The sequence below is a fragment of the Anomaloglossus baeobatrachus genome, chromosome 4 (assembly GCF_048569485.1).
Source record: "Anomaloglossus baeobatrachus isolate aAnoBae1 chromosome 4, aAnoBae1.hap1, whole genome shotgun sequence".
NCBI classification, from domain to species: domain Eukaryota; kingdom Metazoa; phylum Chordata; class Amphibia; order Anura; family Aromobatidae; genus Anomaloglossus; species Anomaloglossus baeobatrachus.
Genome location: NC_134356.1, coordinates 626,806,971 through 626,823,903, shown reverse-complemented (window position 1 = coordinate 626,823,903; position 16,933 = coordinate 626,806,971). Strand labels below are relative to the sequence as shown.

The 16,933-nt window shown below is 48.1% G+C and overlaps 1 protein-coding gene across 1 annotated transcript in view; it reads right to left on the bottom strand.

Annotated features, from left to right (window-relative positions):
• Positions 1–16,933, bottom strand: part of LOC142302708 (perlucin-like protein) — a 94,980-nt gene that overhangs the window by 27,172 nt on the left and 50,875 nt on the right. The window contains exons 2-4 of the mRNA XM_075343825.1: positions 16,587–16,637; positions 13,592–13,699; positions 2,590–2,631 (exon numbers count right to left, since the gene is read on the bottom strand). Of these exons, the coding sequence (XP_075199940.1) occupies positions 2,590–2,631; positions 13,592–13,699; positions 16,587–16,637 (201 nt within the window). The remainder of the gene's footprint in view (positions 1–2,589; positions 2,632–13,591; positions 13,700–16,586; positions 16,638–16,933) is intronic.

The following is a 16,933-nucleotide window of genomic DNA, read 5'->3' as shown; positions in this document are numbered from 1 at the left end:
TATATATATATATATTATATATATATATTTATTTTATATATATATATATATATATATATATATATATATATATATATATATATATATATATATATAAAAATATAAATAAATATATATATATATATATATGTCATTAGTATATTGGAATACTATGATATATGAATACACTGTATATGTATAACTATTTATGATATTTATCTGCATACAGTGCCTTGGAAGAGTATTCCTACCCCATGAATTCATCCTCATTTTTTCACATTACATCCACAAACTTAAATGTACTTTGCTGGGATTTTCTGTGATATACCAAAACAAAGGGGCAAATATCTGTGTAGTGTAAAGTAAATGATACTTGGTTTTCTAACTATTTAAAAAATTTAAATCTGAAAATTTTGCCATGCATTTGTATTCAGCCCCCTGTACTTTCATACCTGAGTGACCAATTACTTCCAGAAGTCACCTAATTATTAAATTGAACCCCCTGCATGTAATTTATTCTCAGTATAACTGTCATGGCTCGGTTTGGGAATTTCATCCAATGCCCTGTTGTTGCACGGTCGGTTCTTCTGTCCACTGAGCGATTGCCTTTTCTTCCCAGTTCAAATACTGATGGTTCAAATTGTCTTTGTTCTCACTTCTTCATTCGCTCCTCTCCAGGTGTTTGTCATTTCCCCATTTTGGTCTGCCCTATCACATTCTGGGTTTGGTTTTATATTTTCACCTTTCACTCTACTTCTTTGCTGGCTATACCTCCTAGGCAGACTTGTGCTCTTCAGCTTAGGAGTTTACCTTATTGGGTAGACATCAGTATAATTCCTGCATTGGGAGGTTTTATTTGATCCGCTTATTTGTAATTCTCTTTAGCTTTACTTCTCTACCTTATCTGAACTTGTTTTGGTTATCTCACTCTGGGGTTTTGTATCTTCCTGCACACTTTCCTCTCCTTTTGTTAACAGAGTGTTGTGACTTCCCCTCTGGTCTTTCAGGACATACAATAAACACCTTGATGGCCTTTTAGGGAGTCTGGTCCAAGGTGGTGTTCTGAGTTGTGTGCCTAGAGTCTTTCTTGTCTGTAAAGGAACCAGTTGGGTGCATAGTCTCTGTAGTAGGTGTTCCTTTTTTCCGTTAACCATGTGTGAGAGTGAGTGTTTACGTTTATAACAATTACTACAGCAGTTCTGTGAAGTCCTCAGGGATTTGTTTGATAACATTAGGGATCAAACAGTATCACTAAAACCAAGGAAAAGACCAACAGGTCAGGGATAAAGTTGTGGAAAAGAGTAAAGCAGGGTTAGGTTCCAAAAAAAATAGCCCAAGCTTTGAACATCTCCCAAAGCACTGTTCAACCTAAAATGGAAGGAGTTTGGCACAATTGGAAATATTTCAAGACATGACCATCCACCTAAACTGACATCTAAGCAAGAGAGCACTAATTAGAGAAGCAGCCAAGAGGCCAATGATCACTCTGCAGGAGCTGCTGAGATCCACAGCTCAGGTAGAAACAGGTAGCATGTGGTTCTCTGGTCAGATGAGACCAAAGTTGAAATATTTGGGATAAATGCAAACCACTACAAGTGGCAGAAAACTAACACTGCACATTACCCTGAAAACACAATCCCCACCATCATACATGGTGGTGGCAGACTCATGCTGTGGAGATGCTTTTTTTTTTATAGCAGGGATAGGGAAGCTGGTCAGAGTTGATGGGAAGATGGATGGAGCTAAATACAGGGCAATCCTGGTAGAAAGCCTGTTAGGCGGGCTTCACATCAACGGTATTCTGCCGCAATGCCAGATCCGGCACAAGTGCGTTTCTCTTCAATGCATTTCCTATGGACTCGCGGCAAGTTCCGGTTATATGCGGTTGTGTATGACAACCGCATGTGACCAGAACTTGCCGCGAGTCCATAGGAAATGCATTGAAGTGAAACGCATTTGTGCCGGATCATGCGGCATTGCGGCAGAATACCGCTGCTGTGATGCCCGCCTTAGAGGCTGCAAAAGACATGAAACTGAAACTTGAAACTGAGGCTTAGGTTCATCTTCCAGCAGGACAACAACCCTAAACATTCAGCAAGAGCTACAATGGATGGTTTAGATCAAAGCATACTCATATATGTAAATGGCCCAGTCACATTCCGGACCCAAGTTTAATTGAAAATGTGTTTTAAAACTTGAATATTGCTGATCACAGACGCCCCCATCCAGTCTCACTGAGCTAGAGCTATTTTCAAAGAAGAATGGACAAATATTTTAGCTTCCAGATGTGCTAAGCTGGTAGAGACATCCCCCAAAAGACTTGCAGCAGTGATTGCATTGAAAGGTGGTCCTAAAGTATTGACTCAAGGGGGCTGAATACAAATGCATGGTACAATTTTCAGATTTATATCTTTAAAATATTTTGAAAAGCATGTTTAGTTTCCTAGTGTTGATATATCACATAAAATCCCAATAAATACATTGCAATTTCTGGGTGTAACATGAAAAAATGTGGAAAGGTTCATGGGGCTTGAATACTATGTCAAGGCACTGTAATATATTATTTTACAATTATGTGAAAAATTTTACCAAATGAAAAAAAGTACTTACCATTAAACTTCAGAACCGAGAGTTCATCATTTAGAGTTGCATCTGGAGGAGGAAAGAAAAGTGTTCATTGCCATTCACTGATTTGCAGACCACTTAAACAGGCAAATATCAAAGTTCAAAAATAAGGAACAAAAGTCAGAGAAGGTGCACACGTAGGATAAAGGCGTCTCCATTACTGGAGGACTATGTTGACATGGCATGGAGTTTTTGGATCTGGAGTTTGAAGCAGATCCACTTTAAAATCCACATTGAAAACTGCTCAAATAAGCTATGAATAATATTTGATATAGATTTTTCATAAAAAAGTGATTCACAATGCTGGTACTTAGCAGAATTTTAAACAGTGGCGCCCCCTGACAAAGAAACCGAAACATGTGTCAGGTGTCTCACGCTACCAACGGTAACCATTTTTTAGATATATATGCAGCAATAAGCCTGTAGGTAAAGCCCCTTTCACACAAAGCGACGCAGCAGCGATCACGACGAGCGACCTGACCTCATCAGGATCGCTGTTGCGTCGTTACATGGTCGCTGGTGAGCTGTCAAACAGGCAGATCTCACCAGCGACCAGTGACCAGCCCCCAGCCAGCAGCGACGCGTGGTAACGATGCTGCGCTTGGTAACTAAGGTAAATATCGGGTAACCATTACCCGATATTTACCTTGGTTACCAGTGCACACCGCTTAGCGCTGGCTCCGTGCACTCATAGCCAGAGTACACATCGGGTTAATAAGCAAACATTTGCTTAGTGAAGGGCAAGCACTAAACTACTCGGGTGTTCGTCATGAGTAACAAGCATAATTGAAGTCAATGGGAAACTTGAGCATTTTCTGGCAGACCCACAAAGGGGGTCCTGGAAATACCACTGACATGGAATTGAAACAGCATGGGGAAGATGCCTGGATGCATCTCTGACACCCAGGTCACTTCTGGAAACAATGTTGTCAGAGTATTATGCCTCTTTTATGGACAAACAATAAAACATACAAAACTGAAAATAAAATTGATTTCAATTGTCCAAGAGTACAAACAGTATAATATTGCAGCATGGATGTATAGGACAGGGCCTGGAACAAGGCCTGGCCCAGCATTTCTACCTTAAACATTGATCAGTAACAGATGGATGAGTGACAGGTGTAGGCCTGGTGCTCTGATACCCCTACCACTACAGACAACACACAATTTGGAGACCCAACTTGGAGTCTCCCCTTTTCTAAAAATTAGAGGCAGACACCAGGAAAGTAGCATCAAATGCCCAAGAGTTCCCATAGTGTCGTGGTGCAACAGTTAGTCATGGGCCATGCAAGAGACAGGGTCTGAGGCAGCATTTACAGCTTTCAAATTAAGTTAAAATTAAGAGGTGGATGAGTGACCGGTGTAGGCCTGGTTCTCTGAGACCTCTGCCACTACAGGCAACACAAAACAAGAAGACCTGAATAAGAGTCTCCATTTCCAAAAAAATGTGGCTTGTCATGACTCAGGAGGAAGCAAAAGGAGGTGAAATAAGAGGAATATTAGGTGGTTCATACATAAAAAAAAAAGCCAAATTGTAAAAGTAGCAATGGTAGACACACTGATTGTTGCACCACCAAGGCACTTGTTAGTAACATCAGCAGCAGTAGCAACAGCAACTACGACAAAGGTGTCACAGACTACAATAATGCAAGATCAGTGCAGCGCACTGAAAACTACACCATCGCCTAGCCTTCACATTCTGCAACTGGGTGGAAACGTTAATGGAGATCCATGACTTGTTCATCTTGATGAAAGTTAGACGGTCTACACTTTCCGGAACAGCTGGATGCGCTTATCCAACAGGACACCACCAGCAGCGCTGAAGACACGTTCTGAGAGAACGCTGGCTGCTGGGCATGACAAAGCCTCCAAAGCATGTGTGAAGCCCCGAGAACGCTGTGTCGGTGCATTACCTTCAGGGACTCCACTAGCTCAGTCTGGTCACAGGTAGGAAATCTTCTATTTGTCGTGACGCCACTCTCAGAATTGCGGTCAGTGGGGACCGCCACTGCAGGTTAAGGGATGCCTGGGGCTGATGGTGGGTGCAGTCGGGTGTAGTAGCCTCCTGAGAGTGAGGCAAGCCCCAGGGCCCTGTGTAGATGTGTAGAACCACAAGGCGCAGAATAACTCCACACAAGCAGGATGTCTTTCAGGGGTTTTACTCACAGTTGATGGCAGGGTGAGTAACCCGGGCGTAGCTGGGATGAACCAGGCTGGAACCAGGTATCCTTCAGGCTGACTTATGATGGTGACTACCGACTCGCCTTCCTTAGCCCTTAGTGGTTTGGGGTAACCCCGACTTTTAGTCCCTATGGGGGTCACCCAGGGAAGTTGCTGAAGCCTCTCTCCCCTTCAGTTGCCGTTTGCTTGTCGCCTGGACCAGATCACTCCAGCTGCTTGCCTCCTGTGAACTATGGGCCCTAACTGTGGCTACGTGGCTGCGGCTTTTGGGTGTTGTGGTGTGGGCTTTGAGGGCCCCACACCGGCAGGTTTAGCAAGGAAAGGTGGATCTATCCCCGCTCCGGGATCTGCCGCCCGTTTGGGCCTGGTACTCCCTAGCAGTCTCCTTACTTCCCACTCTGTGCTCTCTCTCTAGCTGGAGATGGGTTTCGGGTAGCACTCCTAGGTGACCGTTCTCCCCCGTCGGTAGCCACTGCGCGGGCGCTGTCAGACTGCAACAGCCCCAGGGGTAGGGGTCAGCTCCTCTCGGAGCTCCCTGGACTCTGCACTGCACTGAACCGGCTCACTGCTCCTGTTCTTGCCTACGCCACCTAGCAACCAGGCTCTCTTACCACACCCCTTGAGAGGAGATGGAGGCTTTTGGCCCCCTCCACTATTCCAGTGGAGGTGAAGGCTTTTCCCCCTCCTGGGATCCCCAGGGGTCCTCTCATAGGTACATGTGTGAGGCCTGATCACTATGCGCCTGTGTAGTCACACCTCGGTCAGCCTTCTGGATTACCTGTATTGTACTGTCCCCAGCATGGGTGCAGTACTCAGTGGTGCCTGACCAGGTCAGGGGCGCCACATTCCCCCTTAGTTATCACCAGCACGTCCTCGGGCTGCAAGACAACATTTTAAAATGCATAAAACAGTAAAACATGGTAAAACATTTAAAACCACCAGGTACCATACATCACCACCCTCCACCCACAAGTCCGTTAACCCACCCAAGACCCTCTCACGTTGGCCGCGCCTTCAGCCTCTTCTGGCAGGATGTAGAGGCGGCTTTCATGGGCTGGTGGTCTTCAGGGTATACCTGGCCTGGTGGAGCCGCGCCTTCAGCCTCTTCTGGCAGGATCCAGAGGCGGCCTTCACAGTTGGTGCTGACCAGGTACCCTCTTTGTGGTGGAGAGCCAGGCCCCATAAACAGGCATGCTCTCTGGTCGCAGGTGAGCCAAGGCCCTATATACGGACGTGCTCCCTGGTTGCAGACGAGCCAAGCCCCTAAACAGGCTGACTCTGGTGGTGGTGGTGCCCTCTGGTGTAACTATTTACACTGCGAGAGTTTGTGGCTATAGCCAGTTCATAGCCTTAAGGTTCATTTCTCACATTAGTTTATGTGGGCACATCTCTTAAACAGTAACGTTGCAAACTTTTCAAAACTTTAACTTGCTGTACTTTACTTTGCTTTATGCAGATTCCTCTTCACCAGGGCTTGGGCCTGTAGGGCTGCGGCACCTGTTGGTTTCTTGATCTCTTTCAACATCTGTGGGTTCTTTGTATTTTCTTTCTTCTTCTTCAGTGTCTGTTTCTCTTTCTTTAGGACATGGCGTGACATCTAGGGCATACCAGCCTCTTTCGCCTTGATGCATGGTAAACTGCACTGTGTCTCCCATCCTTAGGTTTCTTCCAGGATGTCCTCTGGGCAAATGAGCTCTCACGTCTCTTCTGTTGACAAAAATGCCTTCTTTCATACCAGGTGCTACGATGAAGCCGTATCCTGATTTTAGGCTAAAATCTTCCACTACTCCTCGACAAAGGGGTCCTCTGACCTGGGCTTTGGCTCTTCTCAGGAACCGTTTCTCCTCTAGGTCTCTGGCCGTTATTTCATCTTTATTCTCTGGAGACTGCGGTGCAGGGGAAAACTTGGTTCTACTGCGGCGCCGTGTCCTACGGGCTGGGTTCTGCTGGGTACAGCTTACAAGCTCCCAGGTGAGGCTTTTGGGCAGATCTTCTTCAGCAGACGGTGTTAGGTCTTCCTCATCCCAGCGGGAATATGGCAACATCTCCGGCTCTGGGTATGGATCCACTGCTGGTGGCTCCTGAGTCAGCTCCTCAGCTTCCTGGCCTCCTCTCCCCCTTAGTTCTTCTGAGCACTCCTTTGGTGGCAGTGCTGGGGATGGACTTTCATCAGCAGGCCCAGGCGGGGGACTCTTTGGCGTGGTTGCTGCAGGGGTTGCCGGAATCCTCTTGGGGGTATGCGGAGGTAGCATGTACCGGTCCACCATCTCCTGTGGGAACTTGGCCTCCAGGTCAGCCTTTAGCTGCCAGTATGCGGGGTCCTCACCTACCAGGGACTTCCTAGCAGGGACTTCCTTAGACTGGGGAGCGGTGTCTGCTCTGGCCTTGCAGGCCGGGGTAAACAATGGTACGTCTGTCTTGTCTTGGCGAGCCGCGCCCGATATGGCGGCGGCCGGGTCTTGGCGGGCCGCGCCTGGCATGGCGGCGGCCTGGTCTTGGCGGGCCGCGCCTGGCATGGCGGCGGCCTGGATGGGCGTTTCTGTCGCAGCCGGAGCCTTAGCGGGCATCGCTACCGTGGCCGGTGCTTGGCGGGACGGACTGGGCTTTGCTGCCGCGGTCTGGGCTTGGCGGGCCGGGCCTAGCATGGCAGCGGCCTGGGTCAGCGTCACACCTGCGGCGTGGATTAGGGTCGCGGCGGCAGCCGGATCTTTGCGGGCCGGGCTGGGCGTTGTTGCAGGGACCGGGTCTTGGTGGGCCGAGCAGGGCATCGCTGCGTCGGCCTGGGCTTGGCGGGCCGCGCCTGGCATGGCTGCGGCGTGGATCAGCGTCGCCGCGCCGGGCGCCTCTTCAGGGACCGCGGGCGTGGCAGCAGGGGTCGGGGCACTCGCGCTGGCAGGGGCATCACTGGACTCACCCATCGGTGGCAGCATCGGGGTCTGAGTCGTCGCCGTCCGGTCTGGCACTCGGCGCGCGGCTCTCTCTTCATAGGCCTGAACCGCCGCGGTCATCCCCAGGAACTCCGCACGTCCCTCTCTGATCAGCCTTCCGACCCTGGCCTCCAGTTGATCGCAGAACTCGGCAAGCTCCCGACACCACCAGGCAGCGGAGCCTGGCTCTGGGTCTCTGCATTCAGACGCCATTTTCTCTAACAACAAGCTGCTGGCTTCTTTTCCGTTCCGCCGTCTCTGGACGCTTCCGCTCTCTTCACAAGCGAGGTCAGAACCCTGCAGGGGATCTCTGGGTAGCCACACCTCTTCGTGGGCGGTAACTTCTCCCAGCGCGGGCTGCTGTTGTTTTTCAGCGCGCTTTTCATGGTGGCAATATGGCGGCGCTTCCAATTTTTCAAGCGGACCGCCCAGGCACATGGTCACCTGTCTGGACAGGTCTAGTCCTTATCCTGTTCGTGACGCCAGATGTGAAGCCCCGAGAACGCTGTGTCGGTGCATTACCTTCAGGGACTCCACTGGCTCAGTCTGGTCACAGGTAGGAAATCTTCTATTTGTCGTGACGCCACTCTCAGAATTGCGGTCAGTGGGGACCGCCACTGCAGGTTAAGGGATGCCTGGGGCTGATGGTGGGTGCAGTCGGGTGTAGTAGCCTCCTGAGAGTGAGGCAAGCCCCAGGGCCCTGTGTAGATGTGTAGAACCACAAGGCGCAGAATAACTCCACACAAGCAGGATGTCTTTCAGGGGTTTTACTCACAGTTGATGGCAGGGTGAGTAACCCGGGCGTAGCTGGGATGAACCAGGCTGGAACCAGGTATCCTTCAGGCTGACTTATGATGGTGACTACCGACTCGCCTTCCTTAGCCCTTAGTGGTTTGGGGTAACCCCGACTTTTAGTCCCTATGGGGGTCACCCAGGGAAGTTGCTGAAGCCTCTCTCCCCTTCAGTTGCCGTTTGCTTGTCGCCTGGACCAGATCACTCCAGCTGCTTGCCTCCTGTGAACTATGGGCCCTAACTGTGGCTACGTGGCTGCGGCTTTTGGGTGTTGTGGTGTGGGCTTTGAGGGCCCCACACCGGCAGGTTTAGCAAGGAAAGGTGGATCTATCCCCGCTCCGGGATCTGCCGCCCGTTTGGGCCTGGTACTCCCTAGCAGTCTCCTTACTTCCCACTCTGTGCTCTCTCTCTAGCTGGAGATGGGTTTCGGGTAGCACTCCTAGGTGACCGTTCTCCCCCGTCGGTAGCCACTGCGCGGGCGCTGTCAGACTGCAACAGCCCCAGGGGTAGGGGTCAGCTCCTCTCGGAGCTCCCTGGACTCTGCACTGCACTGAACCGGCTCACTGCTCCTGTTCTTGCCTACGCCACCTAGCAACCAGGCTCTCTTACCACACCCCTTGAGAGGAGATGGAGGCTTTTGGCCCCCTCCACTATTCCAGTGGAGGTGAAGGCTTTTCCCCCTCCTGGGATCCCCAGGGGTCCTCTCATAGGTACATGTGTGAGGCCTGATCACTATGCGCCTGTGTAGTCACACCTCGGTCAGCCTTCTGGATTACCTGTATTGTACTGTCCCCAGCATGGGTGCAGTACTCAGTGGTGCCTGACCAGGTCAGGGGCGCCACACATGACTGGTGACTTCAGGCCACTCTTCCATTTTCGAAGACCATAATAAAAAAAGGGTTCAAATCTCCCCTTGAAAGCATCAATATTGAGCTCTAGATACTCCTGAACCATCCTCTCCAGTCACTCACTATGTGTCAGACTTGTTCTCTGTTCTGCTGGAGCATGGGATGGTCTAAAAATGTGTGCCACAAATCACAGAAATTGCTTCTGGCACTTAATGTACAAGCTTGTTTCGATACTCCACCATGTGCGTGTCCTTTTCCAGGGGGAAGCATATGGCAAAATTTACTCTTGTACCGTGGATCTAACAGAGTGGCAACCCAGTAGTCAGCACTATTTCTAATCATAACAATATGAGCATCATGTTGCAGATAGTGCAGCAAGAAGGTGCTCATGTGTGTTGGTGGCGGGGTAACACTCAAGCTTGCTTCCTCTGTCCCCTCTAACCAACCACGGACAACAGAGAGGGGATCAATATCATCTTCTTCTTCTCCTGACTTTTGCGTGACCATCACCTCTTCCTCCTCCATTTATTCCTTGGCTCCTGCACCTTCACTAACAGTATATTTGGTACTATGAGCCACCCTTGATTGCTGTACTCCACCCTCCCATGCCATCCACCTATGCGAAAACAGTCTGGACTTTAGAGATACTGATACCCCTTCCTCATCCTCCTCTGCTTCCCCCCCTTCCTCTGGGACCACCACCTCCTCCTGCAGAACATTTAAAGTGTGCTCCAGCATGTAGATGACCGTAATAGTTATGCTGATGATGGCATCATCGGCGCGAATCATCTTAGTAGCTATTTTGAAAGTCTGCAGAAGGGTGCCAAGGTCCTTAATCTGTGTCCACTCTGCAAGCATGATTTGCACCATAACAGGACTGCGCTGGCCCAGGCTATGTGTTATGGCATACTGTACCAGGACTTGTTGCTGCTGCCACAATCGCTGCAACATGTGCAGAGTGGAATTCCACCGTGTCAGCACATCGCATATTAACCGGTTAACCGGTAGACCAAAAGACTTCTGTAGTGATGCAAGTCGATGAGCGAATAGCAGAAGTAAGCACACAGCGACTGTGCCTTAGGCAGCAGTACATCCGGCCAGGATAGTGGCCTAGAAATTGCTGTACAACCAGGTTGTGGACGTGAGCCATGTGTGAGGTTGTCACAGCCTAGCGGTGCCACCAGGTTCGCACCGTTATCGCACATGGCCTTCGATGGCTCCAGGTTCGGTGAAGGCAGCTATTGCTCAAATTTGGCCTGAATAGCTGTCCACAACTCTTCAGCTGTGTGACTGCGTTATTCAATGCATTTTAATTTAAACACTGCCTGATTGCGTTGAGCCTTGGCCAAGCTGTACGGAGCTGGGGGGATTCTCTCTGCACTGTTGAAAGGCGTGTTACATTAAGGCCTGTTTCACACATCAGTAATTATGGTACGTATGTGCTAGTTTTTATACGTACCAGAATCACAGACATACGCAGACCCATTAAAATCAATGGGTCTGCACACATGTACCGCCCCGCGCTCGGCTGCAGCCGAGCCGCTCGGATCCGGGCTCGTTGGATCCGCGGCCCCTTCATCCTCAGGTGCCGCCATGCGGGGAGTCACCACCGGAATCTCCGGACCCGCCGCTCCTGCGACTGGAGCGGGAGCAGCAGCCTCCTCCTTGCCGGCGGCAGTCTCTGCGGGCGCCGCCGCTCCAGCGGTCGGCGCGGGGCCAGCATCAGGCTTGGGAGCAGACATCCTCCATCTGCTCCTCCTTGGTCTTTTCGCGGCACTCTCTTCTTTTGCTGGGTAGTTTCGCTTTTCGACCGCACGCTTTGCTGCACCGCCGTGTTCCCAGGGGGCGGGGCTTCAGCTTTCGCGCCCTTTCTGCGGGGAAGAAGACTCTGGCGGGAATATTCACGCCAAAAGATGGCGGCAAGATAGCAGATTCTGAAAACTTTGCAACGGATCACCGCTGACTTCACTTCAAGGCGCACTTCACTAGGTAAGTGAATAGGTAAGTATCCTGTTCGTGACGCCAGAAGAGTCGATGTGTACCGCCCCGCGCTCGGCTGCAGCCGAGCCACTCAGATCCGGGCTTGTTGGTGGGTGGCTCGAGCGCCTCCGGACCCGGGGTCACTTCGCTCTGAAAGGGGATGCTGGCGCTTTTGGTGGGGGTTAGGTAGGTGCATTGCCGGAGCCGCGCTTGAGTTCGTGACGCCACCCACGGGATGTGGTGAAGGTAGACACCACCGCTGCGGTTTCGGGGCACCCGGGGGAGATGTTTATGCAGCAAGTTGTTAACCCCTCCGTGGGCAGGGATGGCAGCCCCGGGACCCGTTGGGGGTAGCTGGGCGGTGCAGGGCGGTGAGCGGCCAGATGGCACTGTTGTACTCACTGTTATTGACACACACAAGTCTCATGTAAACCAAGTTGATAGTGGTCGGTGCCCGCAGCCGGCTGCGTCTGGTCCCCCACCCGGTTCGGTGGTCTTGGCCTTTCTCCTGCACCGTCTTGTGTAACTGTGGACTGCCTGCACTTCAGCGACGGGAGTCCGCTCCCCGGCTTTGTGAATGTCGGGAGAGCCCTTTTGCCCGCAGACGCTGGCCCGTGGGATCTCTCTGCCTGTGCGGTGGCTTTCTATCCCCCTCGGTGGACTGTTGTCTTCAGTCGGGACTTGGGTGGGAAAGGATCTATAGTCCAGACCGCAATCAGTTAATTAACTCAGTCCAGTGGATTCTAGACCTCGTTTCAGGGTCTGAGTACCCCCCTCTGTGCTCCAGTTTCCATGTCGGTTCCCCGGGTCGGTACCGACGGGCCACTACCCTGTCCCAGTCCACCACGGTTCCACTGAGCCGTCTTCCCGGCTCCTGCAGGCTAAGGCCACCGTTTGCCTCCTAGCCAAAGGTACCTGGGCTCCAACCCCGGCACCTGTCAGACTCCTTCACTCCTCACTCACTACTCAAACTCCACTTCACAACTGACCTCACTTACTGACTGTGTTTCCTGCCTCAGGCCCTCTGAACTCCTTGGTGGGCATGGCCAACCACCTGGCTCCGCCCCCTGGTGTGTCCATCAAGCACTGAGAGAGGTGATTAGGTTTTAATGGTTGGCTGATGTTACCTTATTGGGGGACAGGTGTTGTGCGGGGGTCTATCTGTGACTACCTGGCTAGTCCAGGGCGTCACACACACACATCAGTGATTTTTCACTGACCGTGTCTCCATGGGGCATACACACGTGTCCGTGATGTCCGCATGGAGACATGTCCGTTTTTTTCTGGCATCACTGATGTCCCACGGATCACACTATGGTGTGGTCCATGAAACACGTACCAGAAAAAAGCGTACATTGAAAATAAAGAGCATTTTATACTCACCTTCTCCAACGATGCTCTGTTCAGCCTCTGCTCTCTCCTGCTTCCTGGCCGACTCATTACTGTCGTGCATATTCATGAATCCACGACACAGCCAACCCGGACGTAGATGCAGAGGTCAGACAGCGGCGGCCGGGTGCTGCACCGTGGCACTCTTCAGCACCACGGACAGCAGGAACGGGACAGGTGAGTTTATGTCCATGTGCAATCATGGAGCACAGAGCACGGATTGCACATGGACAACCAACATGTACCGTGAATCACGGCACACAGAGGGACATATGCGTTTTTAACACGTCAGTGAAAAACGTGTCTGTTTTCACTGACGCGTGAAACAGGCATAAAAGAGAGGTTGAAGGCACAACTGGATATTATTATGGGTTATTTGAAGCAGATTCTGTAATGGGATGATGATCCAGCGTCTGAATGCTGGATATAGAGTCGGTAGGACTTTTTTTCTAATATGGGCAATTAGCATCGGCCTCATGGAGTTTTTGCTTTCCTCTGGATGAACATGTTAGATTATATTGAACTCGAAGGGCTTATGTCTACCTTCAACCTTAAAATCTATGAAAATATGAAACATATACTATAGACTTCAAAAAAGGTGGTAATGTAAAGATGAATATGGTGGAAACAAAATAAAGGAGCAAAACTCTGAAAACTCAACAAAAAAAGAAGCACAAATACAATAATGAATTTGGCTCATACTGATTTATTAAACTGTAACCAAATCATGGGATAATGTGACCTAAAAACAAGATTACAGGTTGTGGCCCAAGCAAACTAGACATTGAAGAATATGACACTAAACCACCTGAAAAATTGCCACACAAGGGGCAAAACGTTTTGCACAAGAAACGCATCTTCAGTACTTACAATGTCCAAACAGGATTCCGGTGAGGATGCCCAAAATGATAAATATGATGCCCAATGTAACTACCAAAGCTAGGGATAGCCAGCCATGGCTTTTCTTTGGATGTCCTCCTGGTTTAAAAAATGAGAAGAAACGGATCACACTCATAATAAGTAGCTGAATAGTAATCTATGTCGTTCCTCTAACAATAGGGATGAGCGAACTCTAAAGGAATGAGCTTTGTACCGGACGCCTGGTGTCCAGGGCTTGAACTCGAACACAGACTTTTCAAAAACATCTGTGCCCAACTTCAGGGGCTATTTGTATGGTAATAAAGCTTGTTGAAAGGCTGCAGTGGAGCTAATCAACAAGCTTTTCAGTATGGGGATGATGCCTGTACACTGCTGTTAACAAAACAAATAATTTTAAAAAAAAGCATGTAAAGCAGACAGCTGCAAGAATGTTCTCAGAACAAGGCTCCTAGCTCACTCTCGGTCAGTGGCAGACCCGGAATTTCCCTGTCTAAAAATAATAACACCCCCCCCAGAAGTGGCGCATACATTAGATGTGCAAATTCTGCCGCTTTTCTCAAGCCCTTGATATTCCCCACACATGTCTGCTGATCTGTTCAGCAGACATGTGTAACTAACAGGCACAGGTGGATCAGAGATCCACCCACGCCTGTTAATTTCTTAGATCGCACTGACAGCATGGTTAAAAGGGCCGTGGTAGGGATTGTGCTGTTCCCCACTGCGATCGGCAGCCCCTTGAAGTGATCACGGAGCGCCATGGTGTTGTCAAGGGTAGCACGGGGTCAGCTGATGACCCCTGATGCTGCCATGACTCACTTCCTGTGAGAGCCAACAGAGCGCCGCCACTCACAGGAGATCAGAATTTCTGCTGATGAGAGCAATGCTCCTCTGATAAACAGAAATGCACATGCAATTGGGCTGTGCAATGATAAAATCCCCTGGGGGACTTGTAAAATAAACTAAAAAAATGTAAAACATTTTTTTTAAAAAAAATATGAAAAAATAAAAAAATTAAAATGTTAAAATCAACCAACCCTTTTACCACATTGAAAATAAAACAGTTAAAAACATAAAAAATACACATACTTGGTATAGCTGCATTCAGAAATACCCGATCTATCAAAATATAAAATCATTTAATCTAACTGGTTGATGGCGTGGCGAGAAAAAATTCCAAATGACAAAATTTCTTTAAAATGCAGTAATAGGTGATCAAATCAGCGCATCAACACAAAAATGGTATAATTAAAAACGTCAACTCAAGATGCAAAAAATAAGCCGTCACTGAGCGCAAGATCCCAAAAAAATGACAATCGGAAAATGGCAACAAAAGCGCAATTTGTTTTTTGGAAAAATTTCAGAATTTTTTTCACAAATTTGATAAAATTAAAACTGTACTTTTGGTATCTACAAACTCGTACCGACCTGGAGAATCATACTGATACATCAGTTTTACCATATAGCGAACAAGGTGACTAAAAAAAAAACAAAAAAACACTCTATTGTAAAACTAATGATTTCATTCAAAAGTACAACTCGTCTCGCAAAAAATAAGCCCCTATATGGCAATATTGACGAGAAAATAAAAAAGCTATGGCTCTTGGAAGAAGGGGAAGAAAAATCAAAAATGAAAAACGGAAAATCACCCACGGGTCAAGGGGGTTAACCCGGTAAGTGTAAAGAAAAAAAACCTCATACACAGGAAAAAATAGGTTATTTGAATAAAGACGTTGTGGCCGGGACATTTACACGAGTGGGTTACGTCGGAACATCAAGGTTTTCTTTTTAATTAATAAATCTTTGAATGAGGGAGTGTGAGACAGTCTTTATTCACTACTGGATTACATCAGAAAATCAAAGGTTTTTTTAAATTAAGAAATTGGTGAATGAGGGAATCTTTTTTCAAATAAACTATAGTTTTCCTCTGTGTGTCTTTTTTAACTGCTCACTTGTCTGGTTAGTAATGGGGTTGTCTGATAGACTCCTCTCCATTACTGACACCTGGGCTTCATGCCAGCTGTCAATTCAGAGCTAACATCATCCCCAAAAGTATTTCTCTGATTGCCACCGCACCAGGGCAATCGGAAAGAGCCAGGCAAAGAGCCATAATTGGCGCATCTAATGGATGTGTCGCTTCTGGGATGGCTCTGGGCTGCTATTTTGAGGCAGGGAAGGGCCAAATAACTATAAACCTTCCCAACCTTATAATACCAGCCAGCAGCTATCTGCTTTACCTTGCCTGATTATCAAAAATAGGGGAACCCGTGCCATTATTTTTTTTATTTATTCCCTAATCATATTTGTTTGTGAGGCATTTTGCAGCCTCCTGGCTTTTACTATGACACTTTTCAGCCATTTTAAAGCACTAAAGTTTGGGTCCCAATTAACCTTTATGTGATTCAGAGTCCGGGGTCAAGTTTAGGTCAAGTCCGGGTCCCCAAACAAAATTTTTAACTAAAGTCCAGCCGAACCCTGCAAACCTGAACTTCCACGAGTCCGCTCATACCTATCTAACAGGTCATGGAAAAAAATGTTTCCATTCCTTACAGGTGAGAAAAGTTACTGCAAGAATAGCACCATTCTTCTGCCATAAATGCAACGTTTCAACCTGCCATAGTTCTTGAAAAAAACCTATAGTAGGTCGAAACGTTGCATTTATGGCAGAGAACAGAACAGCAATGGAATGGATCACTCATATCTATCACAGCCTCAAAGGATATGACATGAAAGTGAACAGAATTTAGGAAAGATAGTGTGAGTAACAGTGATTTCACATTAGGGTACGTCACAATATTTTGGATTTATTAACAAGTCCCATAGGGTGATTCTCATTTGACAATGTAGTAGCATCTGCTAAACAATGCCATTACTTGATAATCAGTGGTGATTCACCTCTGAGACCCCGACATCATTGTATAAAATGGAAATAAAATATAATCTGAACGATAACATTTATAAACATATATAGGGAACGTTTTGTTCTCACCTATGTAGCTAAAAAATGTTTCGTTGTAGTTAGCCGAAGATGCATCCATATCTAAGAGGAAAGAAAAAGTTACAAGTTTATGAGATAAATTAATACTGAAGGATCTTTTCTATTTTCAAAATTTACAAGGACAAGGAAACTTGACATGATTGCGATACATGAGAATAATGTAAGGTAATTCCTCCTACATTATGTGCCAGAGGTTCTTGCACCATATTTAAATCCCCTCTTTACTGTACTACCTGATGTAATATTTTGGCTCATGACCTAGTATTCAAACCCAGCCTATTTTTAACTATATCTCTGTAATAAATGCCCATTCTGAAAGGGCCTCAGACTGTAATTCT